The sequence below is a fragment of the Lissotriton helveticus genome, chromosome 3_1, assembly GCF_964261635.1.
Source record: "Lissotriton helveticus chromosome 3_1, aLisHel1.1, whole genome shotgun sequence".
NCBI lineage: Eukaryota > Metazoa > Chordata > Amphibia > Caudata > Salamandridae > Lissotriton > Lissotriton helveticus.
This window is the reverse complement of record NC_136061.1, coordinates 1052659352-1052678563: the sequence shown is the minus strand read 5'-3', so window position 1 is coordinate 1052678563 and position 19212 is coordinate 1052659352. Positions and strand designations below refer to the sequence as shown.

The 19212-nt window shown below is 43.4% G+C and overlaps 1 protein-coding gene across 1 annotated transcript in view; it reads right to left on the bottom strand.

The window, feature by feature from the left end:
- The window catches only part of ABCB11 (ATP binding cassette subfamily B member 11), a 574638-nt gene that overhangs the window by 33875 nt on the left and 521551 nt on the right, over window positions 1-19212 (bottom strand). The window contains exon 26 of the mRNA XM_078681619.1: window positions 15055-15252. Coding sequence (XP_078537745.1) covers window positions 15055-15252 — 198 coding nt within the window. The remainder of the gene's footprint in view (window positions 1-15054; window positions 15253-19212) is intronic.

Genomic DNA, 19212 nt, shown 5'->3' with positions numbered 1-19212 from the left:
CATTTTACTTGTCCCCGGACATTATTTGGATTTTCGGGAGCGTCTGACGCTGTGGCCGCCGCTCCAACTGGTCATAGCAACACAAGATTTCTGGCGCAATTCTCACCTGGCGTTTTAACCTCAAGATGGCGCCTGAAAAGAAACGGACCTGCTTTCTGAATACCTCGCAGCAGATCCATGGGAACTTTTACCGATCTACCTACCCCCTACCCCTCCCCGCTCTACTCCTCTCCTCTCCTCTTTCCTGCTACTGACCTTTGCCCTCACCAGTCCTTGCCCTAGTCCCCACCCTGTTTACCTGTGAATTTCCTGCGTCATTCGAGAGCTAGCTATTTTGTCTGAAACCCGATGGAGCTACCTGGTTTAGCTATAGGGGAGACAGGTTGGGGATTCCCTCCTTAGACGTCACCTACCCAGTTGGTCTTTAGCCAGAGTTCCTTTAGTCTCTCCTGTCGTCTCTTCTCGCATCCTCCCTCTATTTATGTCTCTCCTTTTCTCCTCTCTCAATGTATTGAGATTGAACTATTTTGTCCTATGCCCGATGGAGCTACCTGGTTTAGCTATAGGGGAGATGGGCCGTGGATTCCCTCCTTGGTCGTCACCTACCCAGTCGGCATTTAGACAGATTTCATTTCGTCTCCCTTTGTTGTCTCTTCCCCTATCCTCCCTTTCTCACCTTCCCTGTCCCCTCCCCTCTACGCTCCATTTATTTTGCCCCCCATGTTATTTAAATGTTTCCCATTGAGACCTAGCTATTTGGCCAAAGCCCGGTGGAGCTACCTGATAGCTATAGAGGAGATGGGTTTTGGGACGTCTCCCTCGACCGTCACCTACCCGGCCGGACTTTGGGCAGACTTTCCGTCGTCTTTCTGCAGTATCTCCCTTCCACCCTGTTTTTCTGTGAACCTCTTCCCTCGACACCTGAGACCGAACTACTTTGTCTGATGCCCGATGGAGCTACCTGGTTTAGCTATAGGGGAGATGGTCCGTGGACTCCCTGATTGGTCGTCACGTACCCAGTCGGTCTTTAGACACACTTCCTTTCGTCTCTACGGTTGTCTCTTTCCTTATCCTCACTTTCTCACTTCCCCTACCCCCCACTTCTTTTCTCTCTCCTTTCTCTCCTCTCCTAATGTATTGCTGATTGTTTGATGTAATGTGTAATTGTTGATCTTTTTCTGTTATATTGTTGAACCTCATTGTTGCACTTCCTTTTGTCCCTCCTGTCGTCTTCTCCCGCATCCTCCCTCTATTTATGTCTCTCCTTCTCCCCTCTCTCAATGTATTGAGACTGAACTTTTTTGTCTGATGCCCAATGGAGCTACCTGGCTTAGCAATAGGGGGAGATGGGCCGTGGATTCCCTTCTTGGTCATCACCTACCCAGTCGGTCTTTAGACAGACTTCTTTTCGTCTCTCCGTATTGTCTCTTCCCTTATCCTCCCTTTCTCACCTCCCCTGCCCCCTCCACTACTTCTCTCTCCTTTATCTCCTCGCCTAATTGTATTGCCTATTTACATTACTTTTTTATTTATTGTGTAATTGTTGAACTTTTTCTGTTACATTGCTGATCCTCATGTAAAGCGCTCTGATACCTCTGGGTCTAACCAGCGTTATATAAAACTCTTTAAATAAAAAAAAATTAAAATAAAATAAAAGGTAACAAAATGCTCCAAACGCTGACTTGGCAAACCAGCTCATTTGCACTGCCTGATTGTCTTGTGGGCCAGTCCAATCCTGCTGGCCTCCTTGACATTTTTAGTTTAACATCCTTCAATGAGTAGTTTGGGATATCAATCCTCAAGTATTACCTTCATGATAATCATAACCACTCCCCCGCATCTTCATTGCAAATGGAGTAATTCTAGCCACACCCGGATCTGTATCCTGACAATTATTTACAGTGAGCTACTGAAGACGCTTAAACAAGCAAATAGAATTTTATCAAGAAACTGAGGTATGCCATTTATTTTTATTAAATAAATGTTCAAATACACTCACTCACGTTCTGCATTGTGAATAGCCACAGAGACAAATCCACCAAAATGACTGCATGTATTATACCATGGTGAGCAAACTGCTTACTGTTAGAAATTGGGTTACTGGTTGACTAGGGTGGGAGCCCTGGTCAAGCGGCAACCACAAACCTAGTCAGGAGAAGGCACACGCAAACCCCAAATTAACCTGTGCTCAACCCCGTGGTATCTTGGCAAAGAGCAGTCAGGCTTAACTTAGAGGCAATGAGTAAAGTATTTGTGCAACACCTCAAACAGAAAAACAGTGAAAGCATTACATAAATAGATCCCACACCAGGTTTGTGAAATAGAGTGTAAGATAATACATAAAAGAAGACCAACACAATAAAAATCCAGTGAGTAGAACCAGAGTTATGAATTTTTAAAGAATAGACTGCAATATAGTGCCTAAAAACATAAAATAACAGCAGCTATCTGGTCGTCCTGGACCGGTTGAAAGTCAAAGGTTCAAGCTGACCACGATGAGCGTGGGTCGGATACAGTCCAAGATTAATCCAGCGGAAGTTTTACCTTCTCAAGTTTTGTAACGAGAGTCCTGTTTGCATTGATGAGAGTCAATGGGAGCAAGGAGAGCATCACAAGCGGTTGCTATGTGAATTTGTAGAACGTGGTTAATCACACATGAGGGTATCTGGTGGTCGGCGTTGTGCGAAGAGCAGGTTGGGTGTCGCATAGGGGCGGGCTAGAGCTCCCATTGGTCGTACCCCATGGGCTGTCAATGCTGCTGTGCAAAGAGATGGGTTGATAGCTGCTCGTGCTGATTTACAGTGCGTGTTGAGTGGGTCTGGTGCGAACAGCCCTGTACACACTCTGAAGAGCCCAAAACCGTGAATTAAATAGCCTGTGAGCCACACCAATGATCTAGGACCTGAGAAGCACCACTTGGGGATCAGGAGCTTGCTGGAGACAGGTCCAGGAACTGTTGGGGAGCCTTTTATGTCTAAGAGGTTCTGATCGGGAGGCCAGCTGACTAGCCGTTTGAGTCACTCCAGGGTCCTGGCTTCAAGATGGAGTTGCAGATCCAGTTCTTCTTCCCCAGACAAGAGGGCTGCAGGTCAGCACAACAGAGCAGCAGTTCCTTCAGAGCAGAAGTCCAGCTGAGTTCCAGTCCTTGTAGCAGCACAGCAGCCCATCTTTCTGGGGCATATCCACAGGTCCAAAAATGGACTGAAGTGGTGGTGTCTGAGGTCCTTCTTTGATACACAGTTATGCCTATGAAGTGGGGAGGAGCTTCCAGAGGCATGCCTTTAAAGTGCACAGATACCCTAAGGCCAGACTAACTACAGGGGGTATGCAGCCCTTTTGACAGGACAAAGCCTTTTCGAGTGTAAATGGGGCTATGCCCAGTGCCTTCCTCCCATCCTGTCAATGATGACCCATGCTGTCACACCTAAGCTCCCATTGTATATGCCTATCTAGGAGGAATACACAAAGTCCACTGTCATCCACACCCAGTCATGTGACCGAGAGACAGGCTTTGAGAGCCTTGATTGCATGTGGATATGAACATGGACGTTACATCTTGTACTATAAGAGACTGCTGTATATCAATCTGTTCGATCAAGCACTTAGTTGAATCATTTCTTTCACCAGATTATCATGTTTTAATATTTCTCACACAGTCATTTTTAGTTAATGAAATAAGTAGGTATCAGGTTTGAGTTTTTTCTACGTGATTAGTAATATTTCTCACACTATATTTTTCACACAGTTACGTTTAGTGGATGATATAAGCAGGCATTAGTTTGAATTGGTGAGGCAGCGGCGAGATCAGGGGATCGAGGTGTGATTTAGGGAGAGTGCAGCGTGTGTTTGATGTATGGATGACGGCAATGTGAGAGGCGTGTTAGAGATAGAGTAATTTATTTTGAGGGTATGGTGCGATTATGGATGGAATGCATGTTAGGAGAGTTTGATGTGTAGTACGTGTTTGCTTTTGAGCAGGGTGTTGTCTTATGGGGGTTGAAGTAGTATGAGTATGGGAGGAGCAAGGCGTGGTTGGTTAATTTATGAATATTGAGGGCACGTGTGTTTGAACAGTTTGTTTTATAACGGTTCACTTGAGATTATACCTGCAAGAGTTAGCCTGGAAGAGTTGATGAGAAGAACGTTGGTTGGAAGCAGAACGAAAACTTATGTGCTACAAGGTAAATACAAGGGCAGTTTAGAGCATGGTGATATTTTCAGTAGCTTTTTTAGATTACGCGCTATTCATTTGGCATTTCACTTAGGGAGATGTTTGATTTGACTAGTGGGAGGCAACAATTGTTTAGTCGGTGCAGAGTAAATTTTAGCACATTATCATAGGATCACATTATTTGGCGCTATTGATACAGCTTATCTCATTGTATTTTGCAGAAACCCCTGACGAAGAGCCTACGGCTCGAAATGCATTGGGTGATATAATACAGGGCCAACGTGGGTGTTTATGAAATTACACATGCTGTTGTTTAAAGGCCTGGAATGGTATGCAGCCGCATATGAAAATGTTTAATAAACATTCAAACGGAATTTCGCTGTCTCCGTGAAATTCATATGCAAGAGATGAAAGGAAAAATGTTGGTGAAAAGGTTAAATTGTCGTCGAACTATGGAAGAAAATATAGCATTTGAAAGGGAAAAGATCCCAATTCAGCAGTGCGGAAGTTTGGAATGTATCTACGCTCCTTTGTGTTTTTCATGTTTGAATGAGAGACCTGGGACGGGCCTCTATGAACGGACGCACGCAAGTTACAATTCAGGAGAAACATGGATTATATGAAAGGGAAGGAATGCACTTTGATTCAGTAACTTTGTTGTCCATAACTTTCTAAAAGTGGCATTTTCAGAATTGTAGTTTAAAATTCGACTTCACCAGAAGTTAGGTTTTTAAATTAAGATTCCAGAGACACCAAACATGAACTGATTATCTCTTTGTTGGAAATGGCCCTCCCAAACTTTTTGCTTTTACCTCCTATTTTTCCCTGACCTGTTTGTGTTGGTTTTAGGACTCTGGGCACTTTACCACTGCTAATCAGTGCTAAAGTGCATATGCTCTCCATGTAAATTGTGTTATGGATTGGTGTTTCCATGATTGGATATTTGATTTACCTGTTAGCCCCTAGTAAAGTGCACTGTGTGTGCCAGGGCCGGTGAATCAAATGCTACCCGGGGGCCTGAAGCACTGGTTGCGTCACCCCCTTGAGTAGCCCTGAAAACGGTAACTCAGACTTGCCATTGCAGAGTCTGCGCGCAGTGGGTAACGGCCATGTTGACTAGGCCAGTGCACACACTGGTTGGTCCCTAACCTTCCCTTTTCTTACATGTCAGACATCCCTCAGGTAGGGCCTAGACACCCCTGTGGGCAGGGTGCAATGTAAGTGAAAGGTAGGACATGCCCTGGTGTGTGAGGCATGTCCTAATAGTGAATTACAGTCAATTTCGTTTTTTCACTATTGCAAGGCTACCAGTTCCCCATAGGATAGAATGGGAGGTTGTTTATAACATCTTATAAACGTAACTAGCCCAGGGAATTCGGAAGATGCATCTTTAGTGAAGGTGATTTTTACATTCTGCGTTTGAAAATACCACTTTTAGAAAGTGGGTATTTTCTTGCGCAGTCATCCTGTGTGCCTCTGCTGGAATGTGGATTGCCTGTCTGGGTTATGGATGACAGAAGGCTGGGGGATGGGAGGGGCTCCAGATGGACTAGGTAGGTCAGGAAAGGGCTGAATAGAGCTGGGCTACAATGGGGGAAGTAGAAGGAGATTTCCTTGCACCTCACAGGACCTGGTCTGCCTCTGCCAAATGCTGTCTCCGCCTCCTGCCAGGAATTCACACCAGAGAAGGCCCAACTAGTTCTGGCCGGGCAAAGACACCCTCTGCTTGAAAGATCAAAGGATTTCTGGACATAAATACTGGGTCCCTGACCCCTGAACTTTAGAACTCATCTGGATCAAGAAGACTGCACTGAAGAGGTGCCTGAAAAGCTGTTAAAAGGAAGGACTGCTTTGCTGGGTGCTTTTTTGGGCTGACATGCAGTGGCTGCTTCTGTCTTGGGCAGTGAAAAGCCTGGACTGCACTTTCTGCGATCCAATTTGTGAGTCTCTCCAAGGACTTGAGGTAGAGCTTGCCCCCTGTTCACGAAGTCTCAGGAGCAACAAAGACTTCAAGCTCCTCTGCCCGCAGCATTGGGGACTGTGTGTTTTGTGCTGCAAACAGAGGAAAAGCAACGTGATGAAGTCTATGACGCTGCTGCCGACTCCGTGTCCTGAAAGCACCCCAGAGGGCACCGCCGCAATGCCACACCGCAACCTTGGTCTCACTGACGACGCCTGTTGATTCCGCCACCGAGCAGCTGCTTGCACCACGACCTGGGGGCTTCGCACTCCGCACCGCTACATGCCAAAGCTTTGGCACCGCAGAGAGCACCACCGTAACGCTGCACCCTGACCTTGGTCTCACCAACGATGCCTGTTGACGCTGCCAACAGGCTGCTGCTCGCACCGTGACCTGTGGGCACCGTACTCCGTATCGCCTCGCTTCACGCTGAAGCTTTGGCACCGCAGAGAGCACCGCCCCAACGCTGGACCGCGACCCTGGTCTCACTGATGACACCTGTTGATGCCGCCGTGAGCCGCTGCTCGCACCGCGACCTGTGGGCACCACACTCCGCACCGCCTTGCTTCACGAGGATGCCTTGGCCTGCCTGACGCCGCGACTTCCCGCCGAAATTGACGCCGCTGCTTGCACCGTGGTTCAAGGGCACCGCTTGTAATTCACATGACGCACCGCCCTTATCACGCACCGTAGCCTTGGCCTACCAACAACGGCGCCATCGACTCCAGTCATCAGCCGACGACAGCACTTCAGCAAAGATGACGCCGCTGCTTGCACTGTGGCAAGCACCACCTTCATCTCACACCGCGACCCTGGTCTCACCAACGACGCCATCTGACGCTGCCACCAAGCCGCTGCTTGCACTGCGACCTGGGGGCACCGTATGCCTCACCGCTGCACTTCACACCGCAGCATCCGACGCCAGTGCCCCTGATTCCACCAGAGAGGAGCTCCACCTGCAACGCAAGTGGCTTCAAGGGTCTCAGCACCCTGCATTTCTCACAGGTATTGTTTGTGTTTCATCCCAACACCGTAGCTGACCCCCTACCAGCCAGAACTGTTGGAATTGTTGTTCACGACACCGTGGTAGCCCAGACGGAGCTATCCACACAAGAAACTATTTTTAATCAGCGTCTTTTTGGAACTGTGAACTTTTAAGTGTAGTATTGTGGAGTTTTATCGTTTTTGGTCTTGTCTTAAGTATATAAAAATTGGATGTTTTTCTAAACTAGTGTGGCGTCCTTTTGTAGTGCATACCCTGGTTTACTGTTGGTTATGTGCAAATGCTTTACACGCTGCCTCTAAGATAAGCCTGGCTGCTCGTGCCAAGCTACCAAGTGGGTGAGCAGGGGTTATTTTAGAAGTGTAGCTCTCTTATCCTGACTAGAGTGATGGTTTCTGCCTCGCTTTGGCGCAAGTCTCAGCTAGCCAGGAATCCAATTTCTAACACTCTTCCTATTTGGAAATTACACTTAGAAAATGTAAAAGGCAACTTTAATGTTATTCTATGGGAAAGATGGGCCTGGCAGTAGTGAAAAACAAGTGTAAGAGTTTTTCAGTACCAGGACTTGCAAAACTTAAAAGTACATGCCCAACCTTTTAAATGCGTTGCCCCTGCCCTTTGGGCTGTTCAGGGCCTACCCTTGGGGTGACTTATATTTATTAAAAACGAAGGTGAGAGGCAGGAAAAGGTTTAATTTGCCACTTTGAAATGGCAGGTTAAACTGCACCCACAGACTCTGCAATGGCAGGCCTGAGACATGTGTAAAGGGCTACTTTAGTGGGTGGCAGAATCAGTGCTGTAGGCCCACTAGTAGCATGTAACTTACAGGACCTGGGCACATGTTGTGCTCTTTACTAGGGACTTATAAGTAAATTAAATATGCCAATAGAGTATAGGACAATGTTGACATGTTTTAGGGAGAGAGCACACACATTTTTAGCACTGGTTAGCTGTGGTAAAGTCTGCAGAGTCCTAAAGCCAGCAAAAGCGAAGTCATCAAAATCAGGAGGTCTGAAGCCAAAATGTTAGGGGGAAACAACTCCAAGGATGCCAGGTTTAACACTTAGTGTGACTCTAATCTAATCGTACTCGGTTTGTAAATGACACCTTTCAGTAGATAAGTTACTTGCAGTCTTACAATATTTTCTGAATGAGAAACACTGTTCTGTACAAATATAAGAGTTACATTTGTATCCCAATAATAATTATTAATTAAGTTGTATCTTAAGCATTTCTCATATTTACACCCCACGGCTAAGGAATCATGTTTGAAACATTCAAATCTGGCATCTTATATAACCACCTCTGTTGATGCTGTGTGACCTTCGGCACATCTCTTTACCTTCTTGTACAAACTTCTGAGGTAATACATTCACTGTCAGCTGAGTTAGTTGGCGTGGTGGAACCTTAATATTGGAAGAAAAGGTACCCTTATATGTAATCAAATATTTTGCTGTCGGAAGACGATCCTGGTAGTCGAAAGCATGAGTAATTAATACAGCCTCATTGCATTCCGATATTTAGTCACTGATTATTTCATAAAACCTTTGATTTATTTTTGTTTTTTTCTGGACTAACTGTATAGCTTGACTTCATATGATATTTTGAAGAAATTGAATGAGGACTAACATATTATTTCATTGGTTTTTAACTCTTAAAAATCTAAATATTCTTCACATTGTTTTTCTGTATATTTGAGTTTAGCACTTGGAAATAGTTTCAACTGAATCCGATTGCAAGCCTATGTAATTTTGATTATCCAGTCAACGGCAATGGAGAAACACATAATTATTTGATTTCTGTTCCCTCGTGGAAGTATTACTTATTCTCTATTGAGTTCAGATGTCCTATCAATCCTATCAGATTTTATAAAGATGAACGTGTAATGGCAAATGGCACAACCAAAATGCTATACTAGCTCATAGAAGCATGCCTGATGTGTTTGACTAGGGTAGAGGAAGTGAAAATGAGGCTGAAATCTCGTGACAAGTTGGTGGAGCCCTACGAAGTCAAAAGATTCTAATAGATGTTTGGCAACAATTAGGGAGGAGTTGTCTAGCTAAACGTTGAAGTTGCCAAGAATAAGTAAATTGCAGGCTGAAACAGCATTTGGTGAATTAAAAGCTAAATTCAGAGTTTAGTAAGACCATGGGGTATGGGGGAGAAGATAAATGTTTGAAATTCTCCAGATGAACCAAAGGTAAGATAGACGCTGGGGTGTGCTGAGGGAATCAATGGCAAACATAACCCTGGATCTGTTAGCACAATCCAAGTATAATATTTTATACTTTATTCTAAATATCGCAAAGTAAATTTGGGATATTTAAAATGAAATCCAGGAGGGAAGATTTATGCAGCCATATTTCTATGTTTCACAATAAGTCAGCCAACCACCAAACCCAATCCAGGTTTTCATGTCCTGTGAGTGAGGCTTATTAATCCAGTTAAAATGACTCCTTAGGGTCTGTCTGTGGGAGAGGTGTGGCGCCGCGGCCAGGGCGACTGACGCTGGAATCTGGGGACCACGGTTCGATCCCCGGCTCCGGCGGCAGGTTAGCCCAGCACCATGTGACTCTGGGCAATAGCTCGCTTAATCTTCCCGACGGCCCCCCAGCGCCTAGAGACCCTTACGGGTGATTGTGCGCTTTACAAATGTGGACTTTTACTTTGTTTTACACCTCACCTGGCTGATGAAAAGAACCTAGACCTCAGAATGTTTCAGATGCATGGCCCCCACCGTGAACTGGATATATACCATTTGGGAATCCCTGATTATACTCAAATACTGGGATAGAATCTTTTTCATTTCGGGGGACATGATAGGCTTCCAATTAAAGAGAGACCCCAAAATAAGAATATTAGGAATGATTCTGGGGTGAGACGGCCTCCGGGAACAGTAATTCTTAGTAGGGGCCAGGTGATCACTTGCCAAAAAAGATATAGCCAAGTATTGGAGATGCGCAGCACCCCTGCCAAAACAAGAGTGGCTTGGGGAAATGGACTACTACGTGATTGTAGAAGAGGCAGTTTATAAATCAAGACAAGACATAGGGCTCATGGACCGGTCACCCCCAGCATCTTTGCAAAGAGGGCAGGGGCTGAGATTGAACTTGGGAAGGATATGAAAAAGGAATAAATGATGGATGGAATGCCGAACAATGAAAATATTAACCCCCAGTCACAAGGATCTGGGTTTAATCCATCGTTCTTTTGCTCACCACTCCACCCCAGTTTAGACCAAGCCATATACAAATCAGTCTTGACCCTGCCCCTCATGGGAACAGTCCAGCCCGAACTACCAAGCCAGATCCTCCCTGTACCGGAGACAAGCATCCTGGGACCATTTTCGCAGCTTCCCCCCTCATCAGCTAGGCTAGCTTGAATCTAGTGACGCAGTGAGTACTGGACCCACGCCTGGGCACACCCTTTCAACTTAGGGCGACAAAAACAAAAGGAACAAATGATGGACGAAATGCCGAACAATGCAAACATTCACCCCTTGTCACAAGGATCTGGGTTAATCCATCATTCTTGGCAGTTTGTACTGGACTGTTTCCATGGGGAACATGGTCAAGACAGATTTGCAAATGACTGGGTCTAAACGGAAACGGCACTGGGAGCAAAAAAAAAACCAATGGATTTAGGGACAGATCTCTGTACTGGGGTAAATGTACAGCCGCAGCCCGTGGAGGGAGTTCGGTGGGGCAGGGAGGCGGTGCGGGGGAGGGGCAATGTGGACAGTGGTAAACACCGGAATATGGACAATTGCAGGTAAGTAAACAATTGAAAAAATAAAACGAATTTCGTAGCGCGCGCTGAATCGCATTTTGTGATGCATGGTGCGCTACAAAATTCGTTTTATTTATTAAATTGTTTACTTACCTGCAATTATCCATATTCTGTTGTTTACCACTGTCCACCCTGCCCCTCCCCCGCACCGCCTCCCTGCCCCACCGAACTCCCTCCACGGGCCGTGGCTGTAAATGTATGACATTGTTCAGCATTCTGTCAAATCAATTGTTCTTTTTGCATTTCTATCTGGGTATGGCGCCTGCTGTTTTGGGACGTGATGGGGGAACAGAAGGGCCATACATGTGGTGATGGTACTTTGTCATAAAACAAACTAATGATCCAGCAATGGCAAATATATTCTGTACCGATAACCTGGCTTTCTACTCATAAAACAGTAAAAAATAATTAACAAAAAAAAAATTTGTCTTCAGATAGCAACAGGCACATAGAAGATGACATCTCACAATTAAGATAAAATAATCTCCTCTTTTTCCATTTGCTTTGATTACATACGTAAGATAATTGGATATAAAATAGATACAAAAACGTTCTTTGGCGTAAATAATTATGTGAAAGAAACAAAACAAAAGGCTTTTATATGGTATACAGCAAACACAAGGAGATGATGGACGGAGCGCTCACCCCACAGTCACAGATCTGGGTTGTATCCATCATCGTTCTTTAGCTTTTGTATGGTATACGCCACAAGCCCTTAATATTAACCAGGAAGTATTTGGAGAAACAATACATAATAAAAAAAGGGATATATAGTTTGCAAAAACTGATGTGACACCCACAAAAACAAGTGGAATATCATAATATATTTCTTTCTATGTCCCTAGTAGAGAATCTTATTGTCTCATAGTGTAATTCCCCGTGTCTCCCGGGGCAACAGGAAACGACCTACAATTGCACAACACATACGTCTAGATCATTCCCAATAATGAAATCTTGAATTCCAATGTCATGCTTGAGGAGCGAGCAAATGGTTGGAAAAGCAGACCTAAAAGATATATTGGAGTGAATAGGGAAACTTTTTTTGGAGAGGAAAGCGGAGTTTATAATTGGTAGCTAGTTTTTTCAGATAGAAAGCTACAGTATTATAGTTGTCAGACAATATCTCACCTGGAAAAGAGTCGAGGCCAGCAGGAGGAGTAGTGACAAGAGGTTTTACCTTTAGCACCTGGGCCCTGGATTAGCACGGGGTAGGAAAGTTAGCAGAAAAAACTAAAAGTAGTGGAACGCTAGTGGTTGGGCACAGGTGGTTGCTTATGGGTTTGGTTTTGGCATGTGTGGAAAATTCTTTTTATATTAGAAAAATAATAATAATAATAATACCTAACATAGGTTTGAGCAGGCTGCACCAGGTCACATTTTTAAAAGTGCATGTTTATTGGTTGTGCACAAGCTGCACACGTTCATGTGCTTCAGTGCATTTCAGAAAACCGGCCACATTCTCCTCAACTACAAGTGTCAGTCTCTGTTTAATCAAAGTAAAATGTTCCTGTTGCCATGTTGACATTATATACGTGCAGTAGCAGTTCTTTGTTTTCACTGGTTTTTGCATTCATAAAAAGTACGATTTCTTCTGTACAACTAATCATGAATTTAACAGCCAACGGATATAATGTGCATGAAGGTGGAATTAATAATGTGATTGGTGCTGTGCGTGTGACTTTTTACTGTTGCCTTTTTACATAAAGTTGTGTCATGAAAATTTTGTGTTTTCATTGTCCAGAACGTATACTCATTTTCACTAGCTGATCATTCTGCTATTTGCATTTTTTTTTCTCAGTTGCTTATGAAATGCTACGTACTAATTAGACATTTTTCCATAGACATTATTTTAAATACTATACATTGCAACACTGACAATTATTTAAAAGTGCTGTGTTTTATTGTAGAGAAGAGTTAACTCACTCACTCTCATTTGTTAATTCTGTTGTTTTATTTAGAGAGAACTAGATGCAGCGTGATCCTTTTGTATTCAGGCGTGTTATTATTAATTTGATTATTTGACAAATGTGCTTTGGATATATTCTTGTCTTAAAGGCCCATTGCACTATTGCATTTTATTAAGATTCAAGATTTTTCAAGAATTGTATTTATTTTGATTTAGACCTCTACTGAGGTCAACAAATATTTAAAGTACCATTTTTTTTATAAAACCAGTTATAAAATATCTACTTTCAAAGATTTTTAAGAAAATCTTTAAAAATATAAAAACATAAACAGATTATGACAGACATATTCATTAGGTGGTGATTTACAGAGCATTATAAGACATTGCACTGTGGATATATTATATCTAAAACAGATGGGTTTTAAATACCGACGTCAGGCCTCTAACAGAGTCGAATTTGGACATACAAACAGTACATGTAATAAATCTTGCACTCCTCCATTACACAAATCACATATTCCTGTAGCATTGTCCCAGTTATTCAAATCCTTAGCTGTATTAAGATAATACAGCGCTGGACCCTATTGACTAAAACTTAAATATCCTTGCTGAGATTTATATTCTACTGTATCTGTGTACTGTGCATATTGTTTTAGTTGAGAAAAGTGTTTGACATTAAGATCGTAGCTTATTCTTGGAACAGATTTTTTAAGAATAACCTCAGGAGTGCGGGGGTCCAAAATTTTAAAAGTGCAATCGTGCAGTGTGAGTTATTTAATGCTATACTAAGATTCTTTTTGAACGTATATTAAAACTACTCATTTTTAAAGGTCTCTAGTTTCAATATGCCCCTTAAAGATCCAGGATTGGCATGTAAGAGATTATAAACTAATTTTATTATTTGGAGATGGCTCTAGCATAAGAGCTGACTAAAGATAGCTTGAGACGTAATGTTTGGGCAGAAACTGCTTGATTGACTTTTATCAATTTACGAAGAAAATTCCATTCTCTTATTTTTGCTGCTTGCCAGTTATTGATTAGGATGTATTCTAAAGCCTATGATAAGATAGAAGGTGTTTTCACACTATAAACATCTAATAAAGAGTGAAAATGTCCATGCCCAGAGGAGAAATATCCGCTTCAGTGTGCCAATATGGGCGTCTGCTTTGATGCCTATATGCTGAATATGGGAGGAGTTTTGTAATGTTTGCGAAAAGATTCTCCCCAAATAGGTATATTCTTTCACTACCTCTGTTGGTTTACCCCCAAGTGTCCAATTAAAATGAGAGAATTGTTTTTTTCTCTAAAAGATACAACTTTTTTTTAAGAATAATTCCCATTAGAAAGTTTTCTTCTGTGTAGCAAGTTAATGCATTTAGATTCCGTTGTATGCCGATTGGTGTAAGAACTAATATAACAACATCATCAGCATTCATCAAAATATGGACATTGCTGGATGCTATTTTTGGAGGAAAATTGTTAATATTTTTAAAAGCTGAGGGAGGCAGCTGCTAAGCAACCAATTCCACAACAGACAATAGAGGTCTAGAGTGCTGTACCAAGTGAAACAAAATTGATAACAAGTGGCCCAACAGAACACTAAGCTGGAGATAAGGTACTTGTAACAGTGAAGGCAATGCAGTTTTCCCTATGCTGCCTACACAGAAACCATAGGCAACAAAACAAAAGGAGAGGAGTGGTGCTGGAACAATTTGTTGAGTAGGGGTGCTGGCCATCACCACCACTTGAATTAAGTGCCGTTGATGTTCTTTCCATGCTGCTGATACATAAATACTAGGATATCTGTACTTTACTTCTTAGAGCAACTATGTCTTTGGTAATGTATGTGTTTTTAAGAAAACTCCTGGAATGCTGGTGCATTCTCCTCTCACCTCTACTCCAAAAAGAGCTCTCATTTTAAAAGTATTAGCAAAACTTTGTCAAAAGGGAGTTGCCTGTCATGAGACAGTTTTCCTGTCACAAGACAGTTTGCACTTGAACACAGGCCTCTTCATTGACAATTCTCCATCTGAACTCCATTAAAGATTTATAGAGAGGCTGTGGCCATCCCCGCACCCTTACTTCAAACGCCACAAGAAGGTGAGAACACCACACAACAACACAAAAACTCAATGAAGGTCAGTGAGGTGTACCCTCACAATTTGTAAAGTGTTACAGCTTGCATTCTAAACGCAAATTGCTAACAAGGACATCATATTACTTACTACTTTGCCATTGTCTGGGTCGTAGAAGCGCTCCAGGAGCTGCACACTGGTGCTCTTGCCACACCCACTGCTGCCAACAAAGGCCAACGTTTGCCCCGGTTTCACCGACACAGAGAGACCATTCAACACTTGGATGTCAGGGCGAGAAGGGTATGTGAACTTACAGCCGACAAACTCGATCCCTCCTTTGAAATCACTCTGTGAAAAGAATTTCAGAGGACACGATTTACATACTGATGATTTTCACAGTGTACAGACCGTCATTTAAAAATCAAGTTTTTAGCTTTTGACAGTTAGGCGCATCTTGAGATCTGGTACCATGTTCCAACAAAGTAAGCATGGAAGTGTGCAAGATCATACTCTCTGCCAAAATGCTTTAATTTCTACCCCATAATTCACAAGAAATTATTGCTACCATAAAGTTACTGTAATGCAGATTACTCCCAATCTTCTATTTTATGACAAACTGCATAGCTAAGATTACCAGGGGCAATCTACAACTCCTCCAAAATATTGCCACAAGGCTTCTTCTCTGTCTTTACCCAAGAGACGGTTTTTGACTCCAGTTCTGCAATAGCTCCACTGGCTACCCATAGCAAGTAGGGCAATGACCAAGGCACCCTGCATTGTTCACAAAGCATCTCAAGGAAAAAAATACTACTATACCTACAAGTTAAATCCATGCAATACAAACCAAACATAATACTGCGCTCCAGGCTTGCCCCACTTCTCATCATATCACCTTTCCATAAGAAATCCGTCAGAGGCACTGCTTTCTTGGTATAAGCCCAGAGTTCGGGAATTCACCACCATCCAACATTAGAAGCACTTAGGTGCTCATACACTTCAAAAGACAATTGAAAACATGGCTATTTCATAGATAATTGCACCACCAACATTGCTGCAACAGAGTCCAGAAATAAATTGCACCTTCATGGGCAGTCCTCAGCTTCTAACCCACAAATTAGAAATAACACCCAGCAAACTGCTGTCAATGTAGATAAGCGAAGAAGGGCTGACCTATGGTTTGCTGTGGTATTATATAGTTATGTATTTGCATATATAACAGTTATGGCCAACAATAATTATGCCTGGATACCCTTGTGAGTGATTAGCTGCACTCTATAAATCCTGATTGATTGATAATAATAAGACCATAATATGTAGCGTCATCAGAAACGTTTAGCTTATACCTCTTAAATTCACATAAGGCATATCTTCTTAGAGAGTTGTCTATCATCACTGTACAGCTGAAAAAAAACACCACCAAATAAATAGGCATGGAATAACTAAGATCTGTCACACATTACTGGATAATTTGGAGGACTTTAATATCATCCAGTACTCAAGGTTCCAAATATTTATACAATTTGGCCACTTCTTTACATCTCACAAAGACGCCCAGATATGGGATGATAATAAAAATGCCCATCCCAATAGATCTCTTCTCTCTCCCTCAAACCATGCCATTTCAGGACCATAACTATACACAACATGTCAGATATATCATACAGAATACCTTGAATACCTTAAAGGGACCTGCAAAGCTGTTGAAAGCTACCAGCATACTGAAAATCATAAAAACTGTGTGTCTGTCTCTTACACTTCATCATCCACCATACTTGCTACATCCCATAACACGACAACCACACCTCAGTGGTCATCGCACATGACATGGAAGCACTTTCCACATAGCATCAAACCAAAGACAACACCCTTCCATCCACATGACCTGCACCGTATAGTATACTATCCATGTAGGCAAGCACTTCAGAGCCCCACGTATTTATTTATTTACGAATGTATACAGCGCATAGCTGGCACAGCGACGGGGCGTCCCAGCGCTACCCAAAGAACAAGTGCCTAGAGACCACTCAAACAGAAATGGAACTTACACAGGAAAGAGCCAGGTCTTTATAGCCTTTCGAAAAGCCAGATGATTCTGAAGTCCTCTAATGGACGTCAGGAGGGAATTCCATAGGTGGGCCACCAGAACTTTAAAGGAGCGACCACCAGCTTCAGCTCTTTAAAATCGGTGGGTGCAAACCGACCCCGAGTTGGTTGAGCGCAGAAGTCGATTCGGAACATACTGGACTAACAAATCAGCTAAATTCGGAGGGCCTTGTTGAGTCAAAATTTTGTGGGCCGCACACAAAGACTTAAACTGGATTCTTTTAACCACTGGCAGCCAGTGAAGCCTAGGCAAAAACTTAGAAACCGAACACAACTTGGGAAGTGACAACAGAACAAGTGCTGCAGCATTCTGAATTCTTTGGAGGCGAAGGATACAAGATGTATTGGCGCCTAGATAAAGAGAGTTGCCATAACCTGGCTAAAATTGTGGCCAGAAGGATGGTTTGGCGGATTTTTGGTTCAAAATATCCAAGCAGAGGTTTCAACCCCCTTAAGAGTCCAAAACATGACCCTGCTAAAGCTTGGGTATCAAAAGAAAGATCACTATCTATCCAAAAACCTAAATTCTTGACTGCCTCTTTAGGCAGAAGCGCAGGTTTAAGTTTATCAGGCCACCACTGTTCTGACCAAAGATCACTATCTCTCCCGAGCACAAGAATTTTCAACTAGGCAGCATTAAGCTACAAGCAGTTTGCTGTCATCCAGTCAGCAATTGCTAACAAGTCCTCTTTAAATTTGGAGAGGTTGTTTTTGTACTTAGGGGTTGTAAGCCTCATATAAATGCTGCTATATAATTCAACAGACTCAATCTCTTAGGGCTGGAAGAGGACAGAGGGACTAGACCCAAGCTCAACTGCCAGTGCAGTGTCAGCATCAGCACTGTACCCTGCAGTTGATCTATTCACACTATAGCAAGTAGCTGCAGAATGTATCTGAGCGGAAGTAGGGCCTGGATGCTAAGCAGGGTTCACTGCCCATTTTAGGTTTCTCCTGCACATCGCCTGTGTTGTGATTGTGAAATGTGTTCTATTTATTATAAATCTTAATAGAGGGCTTATGTCCAACCCTCACTTTTCATTGGTTCATGTGCTTTTCCTCCATTTCTCTTGGCTGTAGCATCCTATTTCCTGTTGTTCCCCTGTGTTTTTCTTATCAGTGGCCAATGGCCCACGTACTGTTTTTATCCGCTCTGGTGGAACTTTTTTCAAGCAAGTCAGAACCCCCTGCTGTCACTACAAGATCTACATTTTTTGCTTGAAGCTACATTGCTGCATGTTTGCGGTGGGCTCAGCGAGCTGTGCTGGTCTCAATGGAGACCTCGTGATCATAGTTCTGCGTACTTTGTGGGAAGCCAACGCTCTGATCGCAATGCGCCCTCACCAGTCTCCTGGGACCGAATAACAGACCCACTCCAGTGCTGTCTTTTATTTGCAAACCGAGCAGCACTCACAATTCCCCCAGTGGCTGAAACAGGGAGCCCCTCTGGTGCTTCGTTTTGTTTGCAAACCGAGCATCACTCACCAGTCCCCCCCAGGGCCGGAGCAGGGACCCACTCTAGTGCTTCCTTTGGTTTGCAAGCAACTTGGAAATTCCATTAAACAGCATCTGTTAGCCTCAGGGGCTCCTTCTCGAGTGAGCCCTGCTCCAGCCCCTCAGCTGGTTCAAAAATAAGTGAAAGGGAGGATGTATGTACTTGTGTTTCCCTTTTCGCACCACTTGATCTTAAAAGGGCGAGTTAATCTAATCTCACTTCAGCATGGGCAGGTGTTGCACGCTGAAGGGGCAGGGGACGCCGCTTGTGCAAGTACTTGCTGTTTAAAGCAGGCACGGTGTCCTTGTGCAATGTACCTGCTGCCAATGTTAACGGCTCCAATAACTTCTGTTCAAGTTCTCCATTTGGAACTTCAAGTTATGGTTCATTTAATAAAGAGCTTTGTTTGGCAAGCACTTTGGGAATTGATTCGCTTGTCACAATCTAGCATTATGTTGCATCAGTGCTATCCTTAAATCTGGATATCTTGGCAGCTACCTCAGAATCTGGAGCGATTACACAGGGGTGAATTTTTGTCGTTCCCATTTTCCGTGCCACCTCACCAGTATTTTGGAGCCACTCTTATCTTCCAGTAATTGCGTCCAGATATTTGAGATGGAGGTGCAACTGAAAACTCAGGCCACTATGATGTGGTGTTATGGGTGGCCAGTGCATGCCAAATATTGTATCTCGGGAACTAGGCTTGAGCCTTG